Source organism: Giraffa tippelskirchi, chromosome 1 (genome assembly GCF_054371585.1).
Source record: "Giraffa tippelskirchi isolate mGirTip1 chromosome 1, T2T-mGirTip1v1.2.pri, whole genome shotgun sequence".
NCBI lineage: Eukaryota > Metazoa > Chordata > Mammalia > Artiodactyla > Giraffidae > Giraffa > Giraffa tippelskirchi.
Window position 1 is genome coordinate 86,527,878 of NC_137275.1, and position 22,061 is coordinate 86,549,938.

At 40.9% G+C, this 22,061-nt stretch overlaps 1 protein-coding gene across 6 annotated transcripts in view; it reads right to left on the reverse strand.

Annotated features, from left to right (window-relative positions):
- Positions 1–21,638, reverse strand: part of PPP3CA (protein phosphatase 3 catalytic subunit alpha) — a 316,719-nt gene extending 295,081 nt beyond the window's left edge. For all 6 annotated transcript variants that reach the window (XM_081597128.1, XM_081597109.1, XM_081597118.1 and 3 more), the window contains exon 1: positions 20,795–21,638. In XM_081597128.1, the coding sequence (XP_081453254.1) occupies positions 20,795–20,852 (58 nt within the window). In that variant the 5' untranslated portion in view covers positions 20,853–21,638. The remainder of the gene's footprint in view (positions 1–20,794) is intronic.
- Positions 21,639–22,061: the final 423 nt, after the last annotated feature.

The following is a 22,061-nucleotide window of genomic DNA, read 5'->3' on the forward strand; positions in this document are numbered from 1 at the left end:
ACTCCAGGAGATGGTGAGGGGCGGGGAGGCCTGGCATGCCGTAGTCCATGGAGTCACAAAGAGTCGAACACGACTGGGCGACTGAACAACAACAACCAGACTCTAAACCACTCCACTATCTGCAATTCAGGGTAAGGAGTGCATAAATACTGCAGTTCTCTGCATTGTTACATTCCCTTCAACTACTTTGTTCATTTGGCTGCATTTACCAAGCACGCAGTAACTGCAGTTGAATGAACAGAATATAGGTCTGGAATTGGAGTCACTGAATTAAAGAAAAGCACATATCCATATACACGCACGGGCAGCAAACTTAGGAGCAAATTAAAATACACAGACTCCTATCCAGTGTAATCTCATAAATTTATTTAATGACTCTTAGCCCAGTTTTTATTCATTTGGTATTCCACAATCCCTGCCTCCCTCTGTCTAATTCTTCACCTGAAGGAAAGGCTGGGGGAAAAAAAGAGATTAAAAAAAACCAATAAATTTTAGCAGCATTTTCATTCCCTAGCACCAAAGAAGGATAAGAACAGAGAGGAAGTTCAGTACTGCATAAAAGGGAATTATTTTCTATAGAATTATCAATGAATTACCGTCGCCAAAAAGATCGAATGTAAACCAAAAATACCTTTCATTTTCAATTCTCATTTATATTGATAGCATCATTTTCTATATATGATTTACAAGATGAAATGTTTTAGAGTTCAGTGGCTGAAACAGAATGGAAAGATACTGTAGTCCTGTTAAACCAGGGCATTCTGAAGCCTGGCCAAACTTAAGAATCACCAGGAGACTCAAACACAGAAACAAAAACACACTGATGCTGGGGCCTCACCTAGAGAAGCTGATTTAATCGGTCGGCGGGAAGACTAGGCTTTGGTAGCTTTAAACACTTTCCAGGGGATTATATGTACATCCACCCACTCCAGTGTTCTTGCCTGGAGAATCCCAGGGACGGGGGAGCCTGGTGGGCTGCCGTCTTACGGGGTCGCACAGAGTCGGACACGACTGAAGCGACTTAGCAGCAGCAGCATATGTACATTCATGCTCAGGAGAGGCATAGTTTTCATGCTCTCTGGGGCTTCTTGAACTTTAATATGCATTTAGATCACTTGAGGATCTATTCAAAATGCAGACTGGTTCAAAAGTTCTGAGGTATGGCCTAAAAGTCTGTATTTCTACTGTGCTTCCAAGTAATGCTGATCCTGCTGCTCTATGGACTTCACACTTTGGGGCAGCAACCTTCTTTCCCTCCATCAATATATTAGTATAGTCAGTGTTAAAAATGAGAAGAAGTGGAAAAGATATTGCAGTTGAAGGTGGTGTAGAATATTTCACTTTTATAAACATTTTTAGAAAGCAATTTGAACCCACATGAAATGATTATAGAACATGGGGTTACTGTGAACTAAACGAGTTAACACGCATGAAGTACAAGGGGCAGTTCCTAGTCCAAGATCAGTACTCAATAATTATTAGCTATTTCATCACCATTTTATTAACAAATGAGTAGCAATGGTGATGTCCCATGTCTTTCATTTGTTCACAGTGTTTACATTAGGACATTCTCTCCTATACTTAGACCATTTGGTATAGAGATAAAACATTTGCCCCAGAGTCAAAATTCCACATTTGATAAAATGACGTCTTGGTAACACTTCAACAAAGAAAAAGTCAAGAAAAAAAGAATTTATATATAAAGCAAATGTAGCAAAGTCAGAATATCTCCACGATTAACTGAGTTAAGTACCTGAGGGTTAAATGCCCTCTTCTCTCAACTTCACATATATTCAAAATTTTTCAAAATAATTTTTATGTGTTCTACTTTTGAATCTCATCTTCACCATTAGCTCTGTGATCATGAACAAATTATTTAACTTCTCTGATCCCAGACTACTCTTTAGCAGAACAGCTTTCCACATTAACCACCTGATAAGCTTTACTACGGGGATTAAAGGAAACGGCATAGAGAAATATGTAATTTTAATCCAAATGGGCCAAATTTAAAGAGAAGCAAAAAGAATGGCAAAGTGTTTCTAAAACAGAAATAGGTGGGTCTATGACAGCTGAAGATGGTGTGCCATCACTTAGTCATTCCATCCTTTATATTATCTCTTTCTCAACATTATGGACCAAATTCCATCATAAAGAGCAACAAGTAACATATAATGAATTCTCTAGAATGCCATATCCTGAAATAAATGCATAAAAAGGTTTCTTACAGATGACATAAATCAACTAAGGATGAACCATAGACAAATATCACGTCTAACTGCTCACTACTGCTCTAACTAGAAGTACCCTGGCTTTTTCTCCCACTCACTACCTTCACTTATGAAAATCTCTGGACAGCAGCTGGGGACAGCAGTTCAGGAGGAAAGTAGTACCTTGAGCACATGCCAAATAATCAAAAGCAAAATATCACTCCTCGTTCTGTCTCTTCACAGGACAGAAGTTCAAATAAGAACAGATGGTGGTACCTTTATTATCTCTAACATAACTGCAACATAATTACATTAACATTTAAAAATATACATTACTGGAGACAATTCCATCATTCCAGAAATAAATCAAATCATTCACAAAATCTCATAGTTAGAAAACTTATAAAGAAGTAAAGTGTGTAACTTGACACTACACAGTTTAACATAAGAGTGAAAGGGAAAATTTATTTAAAATAATGAAGATATAGTAGGTAGGCAATTTATGCACATTTTCATTTTCAAAAGAATATGTAGAAATAATAATACACCAAGTCTCATTCATGTCCATTCCAACTGAATTCTAATCAAATGTTGTCACTAAATGAGACTCCAAGGATCATGCCTCTCTTCCATAAGAAAAAATTCTAAAGCTTGGAATATACTGTAAATGTGCTGGCCTCCTTCCTCAGTTCAAGAAAGAACACAACAGTAAAATGAGTTCTGAAGCTGCACTTTCTAGGGGAATTCTCAAAAGAAGCACTTTATGTTAATCTACTTTATAATTTCACTCTTAAGACACAAGTTAAAGCCATATTTTTTTTAAAAAAGTAACCAAGCACATTTCTTCCATATTTTTCACATTGTTCATATATGGAATGAATGTAATGTTTACTCACTGGTTATTTTACTTAGATATTCCTATCTAGATAGAGACTTACCTGATATTTTTCTTATACTAATAACATTCAAATTATCTATATGTGCAATAATAAACACTAGGCATAATCATATCTCAATATTATTTCCTTAAAAGTAAAACTTATTTCAGGCACGGTCTGGCTCAAGGATTAAAATATACACACACAGCAGGAAAACTGTAATGTATATTCTGGTTTTTAGGACATGAAATAAATATATATATATATATTACACATATATGTGCATATATACATGTATATATATACACATATACACACACATATATGAAACAAGAACTGTCAATTAAACATCCTTGCTATACTCCTCTCTAAGAATTAAGGTTATTTAATTTTTTTCTTCTATGTGTTAACACCTTAAAACAACCACCCCCAAAAAAGTCATATTTGAAGTCCAAGGTTCATAAAAATGTCACAGGGAGAAAAAAAGACAGGAAAGAAAATGTGAAACCAAGTTGATTCCAGCAGGGAAGAAACTTTCCCACATCCAAAGGCATTAGCCATGAATCAAGGGAAACTGAGAGGCCCCAGTATGAAATTAGAGCTCCCCAAATTTACACTTAGGCCATCAGGTAGCCTGCTTCATCTCTGGTTCCAGCTGAGCCTGTGACCTGAACTATTTCACCCGCAGGACTTATCACAGCTGAATCTGGTCCAACCAGATTCAGCTAGATCAGAAATGTGTTCAGCAATCATATGAAAAAGAAATAAATTTCTCTAGTCACTTGTCTCCGAGATGCATTAAAATTCCGAATCTGAATCATCACCCTTTTAAGTAATTGCATTAGTCCCGAGCGTTCGTCATAGTACAGAATGGTAATGAGCAGTAAATGAAAAATTCTGATCTCAAAACAATTCACATTTGCATCTAAAATGCTACGATGAAACCACATGACTCCCTCCTCAAAATGTTTCATGTGACGTATCCTTGAAGTGGCTTTCACTTTAGCTATGTGTGGCTTCCTTTATTTGCTTTAGTGACAAAAATATGAAAATGAATATAAAGAAGCAAAGACTACAATACGGGCCATCAGTAGATACAATAACCAGCACTAAACTTTTTTTTTTTTAATAGTTTTAATCTAGAGAAAAAAAACTCAAGGAAGGTCTAATAAAAATACCTTCTTTATATAATTCACAGTTAGCACTTCTTTTATGTTTTAGATTAATTTGTCTTACAACACCATGATAAGGTCAGTAATAGCCAAGTAAAGCCTGGTTAATACTCCCCATTGTTTGTGAGTATCAGCTGCGTATTTCTAAAAAGGAAGCAGATATATTTGCCCCATAAGACAGCTACATTTTTCTCCCACAGGAAAAGCCAATGATGTTCCACTAAAGTGATTTTCAGCAGTAAACAATATTTTATATAAAAATAAAGCCTTGCTTTTCATCAATTCATTGATACCACCTAATGGATTTGGCCTTGAGTGCATGTCAACTTAGTGTCCTGGTGGGAAAAGCCCAGGATCTGGAGTCTAAAACCCTGCTCTAACCACTGTGACTCACTCCATGACCCTGGAAGAGAACTGAAGCTCCCCTGGCCTCAGAGTGATTACAAGGCTAGAGCTAGCTAATGCACATGTGGGGCATATACAATATTATTCCTAACATTTTCAGAATAGAAAGCTCAAAAGTATATAAAGTCACTTTATTATTTATCTACTTTGAGCAAGATTCTACAGGGAAACAAAGCAGCTAACAGGTTAACAAGGCGTTCTCTTCAAATGTAATCACATGAAATAGTATATTACAAGACATATGCCATGCCATTAATAAACACACCAGCTCTCCAATCATTATCCCAGGGAAATGTATTCCTCCTTCAAATGACAAAGAATTAAAATAAGTCTCAGAGTAGGCAAAGGCATCGGAAAAAAATTTTTTTTTATCATTCTAAAGTACAGTTATAGAAAAATACATCAATTAGGTAACAAAAAGGTCAAGGGCAACAATTACACAAGAATCTCCCTTTTGTTTTTTCTTTTTAATAGAAGCCACAACTTCCTTATTAACACAGGTGGGATTTTTTCCCGTGTTATATATGCAGAACCTAAAATAAATTTGTGAACTCAATCATCCAAACTGATTGGCTCCAAAAATTCATTTGGTTGCCAGGCTTATTAGATAGAGGCCCAGGTAAATTTACTAAGGACATAACTTGGGACAAATAACTAAAAAGAAGAGGTAAAAGAATCCATATGTTTAAATGAAAGATCGAAAAGGTTAGAACCAGAGAACAAGACGAGCAAGATTAAACCAAATCATGGTGTGTTACTTTAAATTCTGTGCTTAGAATTGTATAAAATAATCACAAAATCTAGAGTAAAGGAGACCTGGTGTATATGTTTACAAGAAAATGCCTGAGAAGAGGGATAAGGAAGTCAGGGACTCGGTAAGTCAAGGCTACCAGAAAAAGTAACCCAACTTGGTCTACATTAATTAAAAGTATGAGATTAGGGGCGAAAAAAAAGAAGCCACTAACATCGTTACATTTTAGTGATGATCAGGTATAGCTTTTCCAGTCAATTTGTTTGCTGGAGGGGGAAAAAAAAGATTAATTATGTGCCAGGCATCATGCTAAGCCTAGGGAGATGAAGTGAATAAATTCTTGCCCGTGAAGATTTCACAGTTAAAGAGAAAGTTGTGTTGTGAGTATTTGTGACACCCTTTGAGCACAAAATACAAGAGGCAGCATAGACAGCTATGCCTGAGGGGATCCAAAAAATAGTTTTACACAAAAGAAGGACACAATAATGAGCAACAGGGTTCAGTGCCAAAGTGGAATAAATAGAAAGCCATGGAAGGTATTACTGGGAGTTTTAAAGTCATTCAGTTTAGTTCCATCAACTTTATACAGACCAAACACTGACACACATGCAGAATACACATATGAATACAAAATATTCTCCCTGTTCCCAAGAACTAACACTGTAATAAACTGAAGTGACTTAAAATAAGTTCAATGCAATATGGCATATGCTGTATCACAAACATTTCCAATATTCAGGCAATAAGGGTCAAATTCCATAATATAAACAGTTCTTACAATTCAGTCAAGAAAAGGTCACCAATTAACTATGTGGTTAGCAGGATCAGATATTCATTTTTAATTGATCACTCTAGTGATAATATCAGAGCGAGGACAAGTTTGAAAGCAAAGAGACTAATGTTGGGAATAGCACTGGGTAGAATATTTAAAAGATCTGAACTGAATAACAGATTTAATTAACTGGAGAGATGGTGGTCACACCACCCAGGGTAAAAAACACAGGAGAACAAATAACCCACTTTATTTTCATCCTTACCCATCCATAGCAACTGCTGCATATAAGGTTTGAGAGAAAGATGCAGAAAAAAGACTAGACTGTAAATACAGATGTGTTACTCATCAGCCTAGAAGCCAGAGTAAATCCTATGTGTGTAAGCAGGTAAGACTGCCTGGAAGAACTTTTAAAGGGATAAAAGAACATCAACACTTAGGACTCAATGAAGACGAGCTGATGAACAAGTCAGAGGAGGAAATCCATGACAGACAATGAGGACAATGTTTCAGGAAGAAAGAGGTGACACATTGTGTCAAATATCACAGAGACCAGCAACTGGACAGTCACTGGTGACCTCTGTCAACTGCTTCAGAGGAATGGCAGAGGCCCCCAATCTACAATGGACTTGACCATGGTTAGGAGGCAAGGAAGTCTTTGCTTTAATACAGGCTACTTCTAGAAGAACACCACTGCGCCTTCCAGGGAGCTGTCCAACAATAAAATAACAATACCTAACATCTCCTGAGGGCTCTTTCTAAGCAGGTAGTGGGGAAGGCATTTCACACACAATTCTTCTCACAGTCACTACCACCTTCAAAATCAGTATTACTGTTTCTACTTTTTTAGTAAGAAAAAAAATGGGTTCAGGATGATTGCAAAAATTCCCCATGAACACACAGCTGGCACATGGAGAAAGGAGGATTGAAATGAAGGTTCTGTCAAACCATAAACCTCTTTCCACACTTTGATTATGCCTCCCCATAATTGGAAGTGGGGGGAGGGGATGTGTTAACCATTTAACAGGAAGGTCCTTTTTCCTTTTGGAAGATGGTTGAAGTAGTTGACTTTTAAAGACACTTCCGCCTTCAATAGCCCATGATTCTGTCACATACTTTGCTCACAGGTATAATAGCTATAATAGCTACAGAATTCCAGATCTAAATGCTTATCACTTCTTCAGCAGCACTTTTTATGCCATCTTTATTTTAAAATAAACCCACATCTTAACAATGTTTCCATTATACTACACAGAGAAAATTAATATTAATTTCATTTATTTCGCCAAAAAATGAAAGTACAGTCTATGAAGACAGTTAATCACTCCCTTTTCTGCACTCCACAGCATGCCACATCTTTTGCTATGAAAGTAATTATAACTTAGATTGTGACTTGCTTTCACACCCACTGCTGGACAGTAACCTTCAAAGATGGTCTACTTTATTTTAAGCCCTGAGAACACAACACAGAGCCAGGGGGCACTAAAACTCTGATGTTTGCATGGATAGAATGGAAGGATGGATGAGGAGATGAATTGTTTGGTAAGTGAAGGAAATAATATTTTTTAACAGCCAGTTTACACTCACTAGTGCATTATTTAATCTATTTACCAACTGGGAGATTTAAAATGAGTCATACTTGAAGGAAGCAGTATGGAAAATTGAGTGATACAAGCGGCATGAGATATGGATTTAAAAAGAGAAACGAATGTTCACTCTCAAAAAGGCTCCTGAAATACAGAATTTTTCCTGGATTCAGTATCACCCAAAGGCAAAAAACAAGTCAATTCGCTAAATTATTTTTTAAAGATCAGTTACTTGTGAAACCTCTATCAAAGAAGGCAAATCTTATCCTAAATAAATAATTAATCATGGAATTTCAGGTGTGGCCCACGGGAGATGTTCGAGGAGAGAAAGCTTCACAGGGCACTTTGAAATCACTCCACAAGTGTCCACCTCTATGTTTCAAGACCTATTCAGTCTATAGATCTGTCTAGCAAAGGTCTGTTCTCTAATCTTAAGTCTCAGACTTTTTTCCTACCAAGAGTCATATGACATGACATTCACTTGCACAAAACACTAGCATGAGTGAATCCAGGTTCTAATAAGCTCTGCTCGAAAATGTTCATGGAAACAAAGGCAAACATTGCCACAGCTTACAAGGATGTCTGATCTCCACTGTGATTAAAGGCATATCGGCAGGATCAAGGGGACTGCAAGCTATGCAAATACCCACCGTGACAGCTGCGGCTCCATCCCTTCTTCTCCCGCATGAGGAAACACATCAGAATGCAAGTGAAAGTAACATTTTTAGGTTGAACTTGAATCCACCCTGGTTTATATATAGACGTTTCAAAGTATGTCATTTGCAAACTTCTGTAGGTTATCAGTAGCTGTTAATACCTCACAGCTGAGTGTAACACAGACCTGTGTTGTGACACCACAGTTGGAAGCCACTGGCCTCTTTTAGGCCTCAGTGAAACTTAAACTAGTTATCAAATTACAATCAGACTCCCTGGGTTAGCCAAATTCAATGGCCTTAGGAGCTGTTTATCAACAACTTTGAAAGACTGAGTGCCAGAAGTCAGAGCAGGCAGAAGACGCAGGTTCGGGCTCTGGTCAAGTGGGGTGCTGAGCGACCTTCATGGTGTGATCTGAAAAGTAAACAAGGAACTTGGCCTGTCCTCAATTACCCCACTAAACCACCATGGTGTCAGGCTATCATGCTGTCTTTAGTACCCGCCCATATCCCAAATAAAAGCAAGCAAAATACAAGCAATGCCTCCAGAAAATCACTATTAAAATGCATCTGCTAGCCAGATTTTCTGGAAAGCTCCTACTTCAGAGCAGATTTAGTATATGATAGCTTAACACTGGGGGTACAGCAGGACTGAGAAAAGATGAAAGAAATTTCAGTAGGAAAGGGCAGGAGACGTAAGAGCACTCAGACCATGGTGGTCCTCACCCAGACAAGGACCATCATGGGATGGATGCTAGGCTGGGGCCCCTCAGTGAAGGACCTGAGCTCCAAGAAGTTTAAAGGTTGGCACGAGGGCACAGAGGGCAAGAACAGTGAAGCAACCCAGCCCATGGTGCCGGAGGTTCCACGGGAGGAAGTAAGCCAAGATGAATCTGTGCTCACTTCTCCAGTTTCAAGAGGCCCTGACAACTTGACGTGGTTTTATAAGAAGGTTACTGGGAGGGAGAAAAGCCCAGAAACCAGGCCACGTGGGAAAAAGCTAGAAGACTTAAGAACATGAAAGCTGTTTTTAATGTCAAATAAACTCTTTTGTAAAAGACAGAAAAGGTCCAGTTTATCGAACTCTGTAGGGCAAAGCTAGGAACGACGAACACGTACTTAAGAGCATCAGATCGACGTCAAACATCAGGAAAACATTCTGGTGAGCAGAAACGGCCAAGTTAGAGCAGGAACTCTTAGGAAGTTGGGAGCTCTTTCTCACTAGATGTGTTCACAAGGCAGTGGGAAACAATTCCTCAGGGAGTCTGGAGAGGGGTTCCATACTGGAGAAGGCCTGAGCCAGATTTCTGGGGCATCTTCCAATCCTAAGAGTCTGATTTGTTCATTTTTGTTAGGTTCAGACTTGAGCAAGTATGAGAGAGAAAAGGTCTCCCGTCCCCCTCCCCCATTCACAATCAGAGGACTGGCTCTGGGCCAAAAGGGAGTTTTCCAAGGTTTTTTCTAACTTCAAATATCCATAATTTTAGACTTAGATCTCATTTACACTCAAATAAATGAGGATCATGTAGTCTCTCCATTCAGAAGATCCCCACAATCCATGCCAGTGTTAAATGTCCTTAACCAGTTAAAAAACCAAAAATCACCTGAATCCCCAATGCTTCTGAACAGCATTTTCTCTAATCCACTTGAAAGTGGTGATGGATAACATCTGAGTGTGATGTTAGATGTAGAAACTGTGGAAAGAGACTTTTTAATATGTGAAATCTATAGTTAAATCACCACTCAACCTTTTCTTTTTAAGACTGAAGAAACCCATTTCCTGTCATAATTTAAAATCCTTTAATCACTGGGAGGGGATCTCTTTTATTTTTTTTTCCCCAACATATTCCAAATTTTCCACATCTGTTTCTAGAAGTGTCTGTGCAGTGAGACAGCACCCGTGTAGAATGTGGACCAGAGGTGAAGACAAGAGTGATTCCCTCCTGGCTGCTAAATGCAAATGGGCAAAGGTTGACGATGATGAGATTGTTATGTAGGAAACTATAGTTTCCTTAGTCTGCAACTCCTTGACGGAAAAGTACTTCTATCAGACATTAAGTCCTGGCTCACAAACCAAAGCCTGGAAAGCCCTGGCTGGCCTGCCTTAACGGGGAGCCATATGACCAAGTCTGGGATAGTGTAGATCCACCCGTGGTCCTTCACAAGAGCCCTTGGAGAGCAGGCACCTCCTCACACTGCCGCCCTGTTGACACGGATCCCAAAGCCACACTTTTCTCAAAGGCTTCACCATGCAGAGGTGCCATCAGGACAGCTGACTCATGAAGAGCCTGCATTCCGGGCCTGAAAGAGTCTTTCTTATTATTAACAGACATCTTGTATCTAGGCCTGCAGTACGTTTTACATCTCTGTTCTGACTCCAAAATGTATTAACTTTTATTTATCTCGATTGCACGTTTCTTGAAGTAAGCAATACAACTGTGAAGTGAACCCTGGGCCTCCCCAATGCCTGTCACAATAGTTCACCCCTCAACCTGGCAGCATCACCAATCTTCCCCACAATAAAAACATCGCCTGCCTTTGAGTAAATCAACCTATACACCCTTTGACTGACACTGACTCACTGAACACCAAGCACTCCCTGGGTAAGCCACCCCTGCCTGCAGCTTAACTGCAAGCTGGCTACTGCACAGAAATCATAGGACCCCCATGATGAAACAGAGCATTTCAAAATTCATGTGAAAAACCCCTTCTACAGGACTGGCACTTACAAATCAAGAAACTCCTCGTTTATGAGCCACCCATGATTTAAGATCCACAAAAAAAATTTCAAAATAGAAAAGAACCCTATAATTCAAAATTTTAAATCCCTCTTAACCTTGATCTATCATTTCATTTATTTAACAATCTAGGGTAGACTAACGATACAAAAATAAACGGAACCAAGGCTCTCCGGGCTCTCCACTTCCTTGGGAGGAGAGGCAGACAGATAAACTAACCATCACAGCAACATGCTCTAGTCAAGGTGTGCACTGTGAAAATGAGTGACTGAGTCGCTTCACTACTCCAGCTGAAGGTATCAGGAGATGCGGGTCTCAGAGGAGGTAACATTTGAACTAAAGCTGTAATCATGAGAATTAAATGAGAACTGTTATCATGCCAATAGTTAGACCCACAGACAGAAGGTATGCATGTACTTTATTAGCATTAAGTATACATAGCAGACCAACAATGCCAGGTTTAATAATAAAAAGAAATGTAATTCCTTTGTAAAAAAAAAAAAATTGTAACACAAACATGAAGCCCTGACTCAGGTTCTATTATTTTAAGAGACTATACTGTGCTTTTAATTTAATTTGATAAAATGGTATAGCTCACAAGATGTTTAAATACAAATGTCAAAGGATGGCATAAAGTCCATTTAGGAGAATACAAGAAGTCAGAACAATTAAGTCACCTTTTACCATCTCATAGCCCATATATTTTCCCACTAAACAGCAGCAAGTGACACTACAGGGGCCATAGCAGGGCAGGAAATTATATTGAAGAGGGCTGCATTACTGGATTACAAAAGCTTTAGAGAAAATGATAAATTGAGATGCAAACAAAGGAAGAGGATTTTGCTTTGTTTTGGTTTGGATTTTTTATGTCTTGCTTTTGTTTTGTTTTTGTTGTCATGAAATTTGCCAGGTCATTTTTCTCTTCAAGACCATGCCTGGACAATAATTAAAACATATAAATCACCCAATAAATCAAACACTGAATGATTAACATATCTTTTCTCACTTGTCAGAAATCGGTCAGGCTAAGGAAAAATACAGCAGAAACTGAAAGAAAGCTTTCAAGTTAATATGCTAAGTTGAAAAGGATTTGGCCTTTTAAACTCAGCTGGCATAAAGCCAATCCATATGACCAAACAACAAAACTGCCCTCAATCTAATTGTGTCACCTTAGTAATGCCTTCTTCTCCTAGTCCATTCCCTGATGTGGCTGGAGAAGGAAGCATTCCAATCAACCAGGCAGAACCATTTACAGAGAATCAGAATTTATATAATAAACTCAATATAAACAGATAGTGTGTCTCCACTTATAGCTTCTGGAGGCACCTGATAATTTTGCGTTGCCCAAATCATTAAATAAGAATTTACTCACTGCATAAAAAGCAAGGCATTGAGCTTAGCACTATTGGTTCAATGACCATATTTTTCAAACTAAAACCTTGAATATATATTTTAACAAGTCATTTTATAGAACTTCCATGTAAATGCAACAACTTGGGAGACATAGTTTAGACACTGACATACTATAATTTCCAAAACATCCTAATACTACATGTAGACACCTGAACATTTTAAATCAGAAGCAGTGGCTCCTCCTAAAAAGAAAAATGGGAGCTATACAGTCACCAAAGTCTTTAACCCTTAGAATCCTGGAACTGACAGGAATTGTTTCTAATTTAACTGCATATGAATAAAACATTCTCTCTGAATATCAACCATCATTCTTCTGGTTTCACAACTGTAGCAAGTATCTGAAATTGACAAACACTGAAAGTTAGTATGTCATAATCTCCAGGCAGCTGTTAACATAAATCTCTGATTTCTACTCATTTTTCTCTTTTGCAGAGACATGCAGAAATTCCAGCTGCAAGGGATAAATGTTCATAGAAAGTCAGATAGACCATCTTCTAAAATAGAGTTGACTATATTTTGCTGTCAGGCAAAAGAACAGACTAGGGAAATAAAAAGAAAAACACAAGGTTCTATTCTTTTCTATAATGGTCTCGAAATGAATCCATCCAATTCCATAAACAGCATCTTAATAACTGATAACTAATAAGCTCTGCTTCCTCAGAGCTTATATATATATTTTTAAACACCTGCATATGCATTTGTGAAATGGATTTGAAATTCGGCAATAGGTCTGTCTCTTGAGAAATCTGTATGCAGGCCAGGAAGCAACAGTTAGAACAGGACATGGAACAACAGACTGGTTCCAAACAGGGAAAGGAGTACCTCAAGGCTGTATATTGTCACCCTTCTTATTTAACTTATATGCAGAGTACATCATGAGAAACGCTGGGCTGGATGAAGCACAAGCTGGAATCAAGATTGCCGGGAGAAATATCAATAATCTCAGATATGCAGATGACACCACTCTTATGGCAGAAAGTGAAGAAGAACTAAAGAGCCTCTTGATAAGAGTCAAAGAGGAGAGTGAAAGTGAGCTAAAAGCTCAACATTCAGAAAACCAAGATCATGGCATCTGGTCCCACCACTTCATGGCAAATAAATGGGGAAACAATGGAAACAGTGATAGACTTTATTTTGGGAGGGCTCCAAAATCACCACAGATGGTGATTGCAGCAATGAAATTAAAAGATGCTTACTCCTTGGAAGGAGAAGGCAATGGCACCCCACTCCAGTACTCTTGCCTGGAGAATCCCATGGATGGAGGAGCCTGGTAGGCTACAGCCCATGGGGTCGCTAAGAGTTGGACGACTGAGCGACTTCACTTTCACTTTTCCCTTTCATGCACTGGAGAAGGAAACGGCAACCCACTCCAGTATTCTTGCCTGGAGAATCCCAGGGGTGGCGGAGCCTGGTGGGCTGCCGTCTATGGGGTCACACAGAGTCGGACACGATTGAAGCGACTTAGCAGCAGCAGCAGCAACTCCTTGGAAGAAAAGTTATGACCAACCTAGACAGCATATTAAAAAGCAGAGACATTACTTTGCCAACAAAGGTCCGTCTAGTCAAGGCTATGGTTTTTCCACTAGTCATGTATGGATTTGAGAGTTGGACTATGAAGAAAGCTGAGTGCCGAATAATTGATGCTTTTGAAAGGTGGTGTTGGGGAAGACTCTTGAGAGTCCCTTGGACTGCAAGGAGATACAACCAAACAATCCTAAAGGAAATCAGTCCTGAATATTCATTGGAAGGACTGAGGTTGAAGCTGAAACTCCAGAATTCTGGCCATTTGAAAAAACCCTGAAGCTGGGAAAGACTGAAGGCAGGAGAAGGGGATGACAGAAGATGAGATGGTTGGATGGCCTCACTGACTCAATGGAAATGAGTTTGGGTATGCTCCGGGAGTTGGTGATGGACAGGGAGGCCTGGCATGTTGCAGTCCGTGGGATTGCAAAAAGCCAGACACAACTGACCAACTGAACTGAACTAATAGGTCTAAGTAGTCCAGTTGATAGTCCATCTGTTTGAAGCGATTACTCAGAATCCCACAGCTTCCAACTGTGGTGTCCCAATTCTTATATGAAATATAATTGATAGCTTATCAATGAATACAGCCTGTATTGATACAGGAGATGGAAATATTATAAAATAAAATGGGTTTAAAATGCTGAAAATGCATAGACTATTAAAGACAGTTTACAAACTGAAACACTGTTTCAGTATACATCATTTCCACTTCACTGTATTTTTAAAATGTAGCAGAACACCTAAGAAACAATGGCTCCTATTTTCACTTGAGCTCTCTCTAGAAATTAACAAAATCCTCAAACCAGAATAACAACATGGGTTGTTACCTGTAGTTCAGACAGAGTCTTACAACACTTTTCAAAATAAAAGTATAAAAAAATTCCTTAACAGGAAAGTATGCTATTTCTCTTTCCGAGTACATATTTACATGAATAGAAAACAATGTTTGACAGTTTTCCTTTAGTTAACTTCATGCCAAGATCAAACCAGATTATAATATTTATCATCAAAATTTAAATTTCTGCTAAACATAGAGATCAAAAGTTTCTTCTAATAAAACTATTTTATACAGTCAGTAATTCAGTAAAGAAAACTTTGAAACAAAATGTGACTTCCTAGGTATTGCTAAAAGAAGTGACAGTTTCAAACAGAAGCTCAAGAGAGAAGAGACTCTTTGCTAAAGGGAAGAATTTGCTTACACTTACCTCCATTCTAGTCCCACCTGTGACCAACCATTCTATCTTTTCAGTCTCCATTTCTTCAACTATAAAATGTCACATGAGCTACCATTGTAGACCCAAGGCATTCATGGATTTCAGTATTAATGGTTCTGACTATTCTTGAGTGACCCTGAAAATACATTATTAATACACTGTCATTTGTAACCCCGTGTCAGCAGCATCTGAACTGCGATTTCCAGGTGAGTGGATCAAGGGTAACCTTCCCAGCTCTCTATTCCCATTTCATGATCCTCTGTTCTCACAAGTGACTGAGAAGTACAATTGCTGCCTGTTTACATATAGGACTATCCTGTGACGTTATAACACATAACAGTGGAATTATAGGAAGCTAAAACTCAAAATCTCACTGAATTCCTCTTAAACATCAAGAGAATGCACCTCCAGAAAGTTGCTGAAAAAATTAACAGAATGATTTTCTAGTTTTTATCTAAGTCCAATCTCATGAATCATCATTATTTTTTTACATTTCTAGAAGTGTGCAATATTTACACAAAAGTTTCAAAATGGTAATTTAACTGGATTTGCTAAAAGGAGAGTATGTCTAGAAAAATGCTGTTTTCCAAGGAGGTCACTCTAAGTGGATTCTTTATTTGGTTTCATAATTAGTTTCAACTTTACACATGGCTGCCACAAAAAAAGATAAGGAAAAGCATAAGAGGCCAATTATAAAAGTTACAAATACACACTATATCAAAGTCATATTTCATATCTCTAACATTACAAATAAAAACACATCATAAATAAATAGATTTTACAAGACATAGTTCTAAAGTAATATAAACAAATGTTAGAGTGAACCTGAAACTAGATTCTAAGGTGGTTTTTTTTTTTCACATTTTAACTGGATGTCTTAATATAGATTGTTCTTTAAAGCAGAGGCTCTTCCCACAGTTCCCAAAAAACTATTATTATTTTAAATGTTAATTCTTCTAACTGATGGCCCTTTAGAGTCACTGGAGTTTCCCAGAATCCTGGCTGCAACTGTTGCCTTAAGTCTTAAGTTTACAAAACGTTTTGAAAATAATGCACTTGTGTTATATTTACTTTACAGTAGAAATCCTGAAAGGATTAATGAATAGATCAATCTAATTTGTAATTAACAGCATTAATTTGCATGCTGTTCACTAAGTCCTGATAAGAATTTGTTCTCTATTTATTATCTATGCTCAAATCATGTTGTTTATAGTATTAATTAGATCAGCAGACCCCTTTCTTCACATCCAGTGCCGATGTAAACTCCAGCCACCAAACAAGGAAATTTAGCCAAAGTTTCAATTAGTGACAGTGAATTAATGCAGTTTTCCTAAATTCAAATAGAAAACCAAATACATGGAAAAGCTCAACTGATTTTAACAAACATCAGTAAAATAAATTCACAATGAGCTCTTCCTGACACACAGCAAAGAAATGGCATTATTTAATATTCCAAGAACCAAACATAACAGTTATCACTGATATAGCATATTTTTGTTTTCTTTAATTAAGTAATATTACCAGCCTCTCTCAGCTAGAAACACTAGTGGCATGAATCCCTATTTACTTAATATTCTACTTAGCGACAATCATCTTGCTAACAAGATATTAGATATCTTTCAAGAATTTCTCTACCTGTACTTTATATGCACAAATACTATATAAGCTGACAATACACAGAAAGACAGCTCTGTTTTGGGGGGTTTTTTGGTTGTTGTTTTTTTTCTTGCATTCCCAAGAGTCAGAGGCAATCTGGCAAAAAGCACAAGAGTCTCCAATCTAAGGGTTTTGAGAAATTCCCCAAAATGCTTCCCAGGAATTGACCCCTCAACAACTTGCCACAGTACCTGGAATGTCTACCATTCAAGCAATTTGGATTAAGAGAAAAGGCCCATTACAAAATACCTGAAGATGGGAAGAGAGGAAAGGGCAAGAGATGGAACAAAGCAGCAGACTCAGCACATGCAGGTCAATTTCCTCTGCGTATTTAACAAAGTCCCACAGACCATAGGGAATGTTAGGGCCACAGGAACAAGAGGTAAAGGCAGGACCAGGTAGAGAGACATAAAGGGATGCTAGAGTTTGGAACGAGGCCCATGGAGCACTACTGAAAAGAAAAACCACACTCTGGGGAGTAATAGTTGGGGACAGGGAAACTTATTCTTCTACTTATTGCCCTTGGTCTTTTGCCTTATAATTATACAATGTTTTCTTCTTAAAAATATCAAAAAGTAAATGGATCAAGCTATTCTGATTTCCAACAAATGGCACTACCAAGATGTTTTCTCTGAATTTTTATACTTTGCACTAGTTTTTATTCCAAGAACAGTCAAAATGAAACCACTCCAGTTTAGCTAGATGAAGTAACTTTCTTTCTGATGTTATCTAAATGAGAACATTCCCTCTCCAATGTTGCCATTCCCTTCCATTTTTTAGGTTTACAAACTGACCAGCATGTGTGAACACCATCAAGAAGATGCTGAATATCTGAAAAATTACACAACCGAGACTAAAACTCAGCCTACCTACCTTTCTAAAGTTGTATTTTGGAAACACAAATCAAGAAAGCTGTCACATCATCGCATTACTACAAACAAAACCACAAGCACAGCTTTATTTGTAAATAGCAGTCTAATATACAATAAAAGCCAGATCACAGTAATGAAGATAACTATAAACAAATGCCATGGCCTGCCACAATAATAATGATCCAAGTTCTTATTCCCATGTGTGAGTAAATATTATCCATACTTCTTAAAATGAAAAAAATGCTTACGGAACACAAAAATTTCCGTTGCCTACATTAAAAAAATGAGTCAATCTCAGATCACTGAGATAAAGACTAACAAAATTTAAAGTCATGGCTCCATGGCTTCATGAATTATATCTTATCAAGTATTTGTAAGTGTGAAAAATCTTTTGGTAATTTGCTTTCCATTCTGCAAATATGTACTTTCTACTTGCTAAGTATATACATATATATTCATGTGGAAATGCTATGTCATAGAAGACTAATAATCAAAACAGATTATCATCTCAATTAATTGTAAAATTCACAGGTATGACAAAATGTTAAAGCCAACTTTCAATAATGCCTCTTAAGCCAACAGTAAAAAGTCTATAAGAAAGCATAAGAGAAATAGCAGTAGTAGTTCCACCTTAAAATCAGGATTCATCAGTAAAACTTTTTCAATAAACAAAATTTTCACAAAATTTCACGTCAAGATCCCTATCAAAACACATGGAAAATTAACTTTTCCTATTTTGAGTCTATTATTTATACTCATCCACATTTCAGTTCTGCAAAAATATGCAAACTAAATTTTTTGAATTATGGGTGGTCATGTGTATGTATAGTGAAAAGCCATTTATGATAAAATGTATACAATATATTACTGTAAAAAAGCAAGACAGAGCAACTATGGAGTGGTTAAATGTGCTCTTTCACATAAACTGTTAAAGACACCGAGTCAGAATGTATGAACAATTACTTTCACAATCTTCACTTGATGACAATTTTACAATTACATTAAGAAGCCACACTTTGTGACTTACAACAGAGAACTGATCTTCTGCATGCACATATGAGTGTTTCCTAATTGCTGACACATTTACTGCTGTCATATGAATTGTAAGCTTTATATCAAGTGTGTTGAGAAAAGGTAATCTCAACATACAGACTGGAGTTACACCTGAACTTCACACCCTAGGGAAATAGTTGTTATTCTCTGCTATTTCAGCAAAAGGTCTTAATTTTTTTTTAATGTCAACACAGGCCCTTAACACAAAACATAGTTCTTCTGAATGAATTTGAATTGACTGTTTACATGAGAATCCATGCCTGCAGAAAGAACAGCTGTGCATCTGTAGACCTATTTCAAGTCATTTTGGCAGAGATATTAACTACTTATTTTGATGGGTCTATGAATACTGCACTGAAGCAGGAATGATTCTAATAGAACCAAAACAAGAAAAGACACACACATACACATCACTTTAAAAACAAAAACAAAAAAACTGAGCAAACCTGAGTGGAGCCATGAACATTTCTGAAATCTCAGAAGGACTTAGGCATCATGTGTGGTTTTTAGACTGCTGGGTTAATTCCCCTAAGTGTTCATGGTGCACATGACTTCACTGCCTTGCACTCGAGTTGCATGCTCAGGCCACATTAGATGCTATCTCTGTTCTACACACAACACACAGGCATACACACACTCTCTCTCTCTACCAGCCCAAGCTGTTTCCAATTTCAGAGGCCCGCTCAGCGCGTAGCCCATGCCCATCCCTGCTCTGCTCAGTCCTGACCCCAAGAGTGTAGGGACTCTTACATTAAGTAGGGATACTACCTAAACATGGTATATCTGCTCTGTTGCTTCATCCTTCCAGAATGCATAGCATGGTTTCTTCCCCACTCCACGAGTACAACTGACACGGCGGATTCCCGGGTGCGAGAGAGGAGACCACTACTTGTCCCCTTCCACAGCCCAGGCATCCCGGCTTCTCTCCTCCAAAAACCCCAGAGCCACTGCCGACTGGAGTCTGTGATCCCGGGGCGGGGGAGAAGAACCAATGATAGGAATCAAATAGCCCGTTCAGGAGCGGGTGCCAGGGGCACGGAAGGAGCGAGCCGGGTGAAGTTACCAGCACCGGGGAGGTGTGCTTCGGCGGGGCACCGTTCGAGAGCAATGACAGGTCGGAGGGGGAAGGCTGGGGGCGGCGAGGGAGGCTGGGGTACAGCTTTTCCCGTCTTTCTCAGGGCCTGCCTGGGAATCCCGGGGCTGCGGCGGCGGGGCTCGCGGGTCGTCCCCCGCCTCCCACGCCCCCCGCGCCCCCGGCGCGTGCCCTCCGCCGCCCCCTCAGTGCGGCCGCTCCCGCCCCGCGCGGAAGGAAGCGCCGGGCTCCCCCCACGCTCTCCCGCTCTCTCGCGAGTCCTGTGCAGGCCCTTTTCGGGGAGAGGGGAAGGGGGAGGGGGCGCAGAGGGAATTGCTGCAATAGAGCGCCGAAAGAACCCTGCCCGGGCGAGGCAGGCGGTGGAAAGCCACGGCCACATAAAAATGCCATATTAATTTTTTAAAAGCCATAAATCACCCCTCCCTCTGCAAACGAAAACCATAAACCCGATCCCATGCAAGCCCGCGAGCAGCCACCCACTTCCTATTTCTGTCACAGCAGCTACACCCTGCCAGCAACCACCCCCCCCCCGGGCGCCCCCTCTCGCCACCGCCACCCCCGCCACCGCCTCCCCTCGGCTCAGCCATTTGCCAACTGACGCCCCCGTAAATAAAAATGCCCCAAGTGGGGCTGGGTGGGAAGCGTGGGGGAAGGGCGCGCCAGAGAGGGGGGATTTGAGGGTTGCACAATATCCTAGAAGGTCCGTGGCTGAAGCGAGGAGAGAACCCCAGGCGGGGGGAGGGGAGGCGAGCCTCCCCGCTGCCTGCGGCACACGGTGCACCCAAGCGATCGCAGCGCGCCGCTTACCTTTCACCACCCTGTCGGTCGTCGACAACTTGGGATCAATTGCCTTGGGCTCGGACATCTCCAGCCGCCGGGGGACAGCGACGCGCTGCTCGTCCGTCCTACTGCACACCCCGACCGGACCGGCGGGCCAGACACTCAACGCCGCCGCCGCCGCGCTGCAAACCGCTTGGCTGGAGGTTCTGGGCTCTGAGCTGGCTTTAAAGTTACTGCCTTCTCCGCGCGTCCCTCCTCCTCCGCCGCCGCCGCCGCCTTCACTCCTCCTCCGCCGCCGCCAGCCCTGCCGACTCTGCTCCGGGCTGCGCGTGTGTGATGGTTATTTATTTATTTTCTAAGCACGCCTCTCGGTTCTTCTTTTATTCTTGGGGGAAGGGGGATGGGGTGGGGAAGCGCACACACGAGCACCCACCCTGGCACGGAGATCAGGCACCGCGGAATGGAGCCCCAAGCGCGCACACTGCTGGGATTAAGACCGATCACATGGGGAGGGCCGGGGGCGAGGAAGGAGAGGCAGGGCCGCCGATGTCAGTGCCACTAGCCGCGCCTCGGCGTCCCAGGCGGCGGAGAGGCGGCCGCCGGTGTTGCTGCTGCTGCCGCCGCTGCTTCCCCACACCGAGCGCCGCTGCTGATCGGCGGCCGCCGGAGACGTCCCGCCGCCTCGCTCGCCCGCGCTTGCCTCTGCCTCCCCGCGCCGCTCCTTCACTCACACAGGCACAGCCACGGAGCTCGGCAGACTCAGTCCCCGGCGCAACCTACCCTCCGCCGCCGCCGCCGCCTCGGCCGCCGCCGCCGCCGCCGCCGCCACCGCTCCCGCCTCCGCCTCCTCCCCTTCCTCCTCCCGGCCCCCGCCTCTAGCGCCGGAGCAGCCACCTCCTCCCCGCGGAGCCCGCCCCCTGCTCCCCCAGACGTTGAAGCTATGGGTGCTCATTGGATACCGTGAGCGTCACTCACTGCCAGCGGCACCCTCCCCTCTGGCCCCGCCTCCCGCTCTTCCTCGTCGTCCCCGCCCTCGCTCTGTTTTCTCCGGGCTGCGAGTTCGGCGGGCCTGCTGCCTCCGCCGCCCAGTCCCCCGTTCAGGTGTCACTGTCGCTGGCAGCCCGGGATTAGGGAAGGAGAATGGGCAGGGGGTCGCGGCTGGGAGGAGAGAGGCCCTGCCATGCCATCCCCCACCCCCATTTGGCCTCCTTCCCTCGACCCCGCACACACACCCCGCGCCGCTTTGGCAACCGTGCCTTGCCGGCTGGGTTAAGCCGCAGTGTGAGTAGCCAAG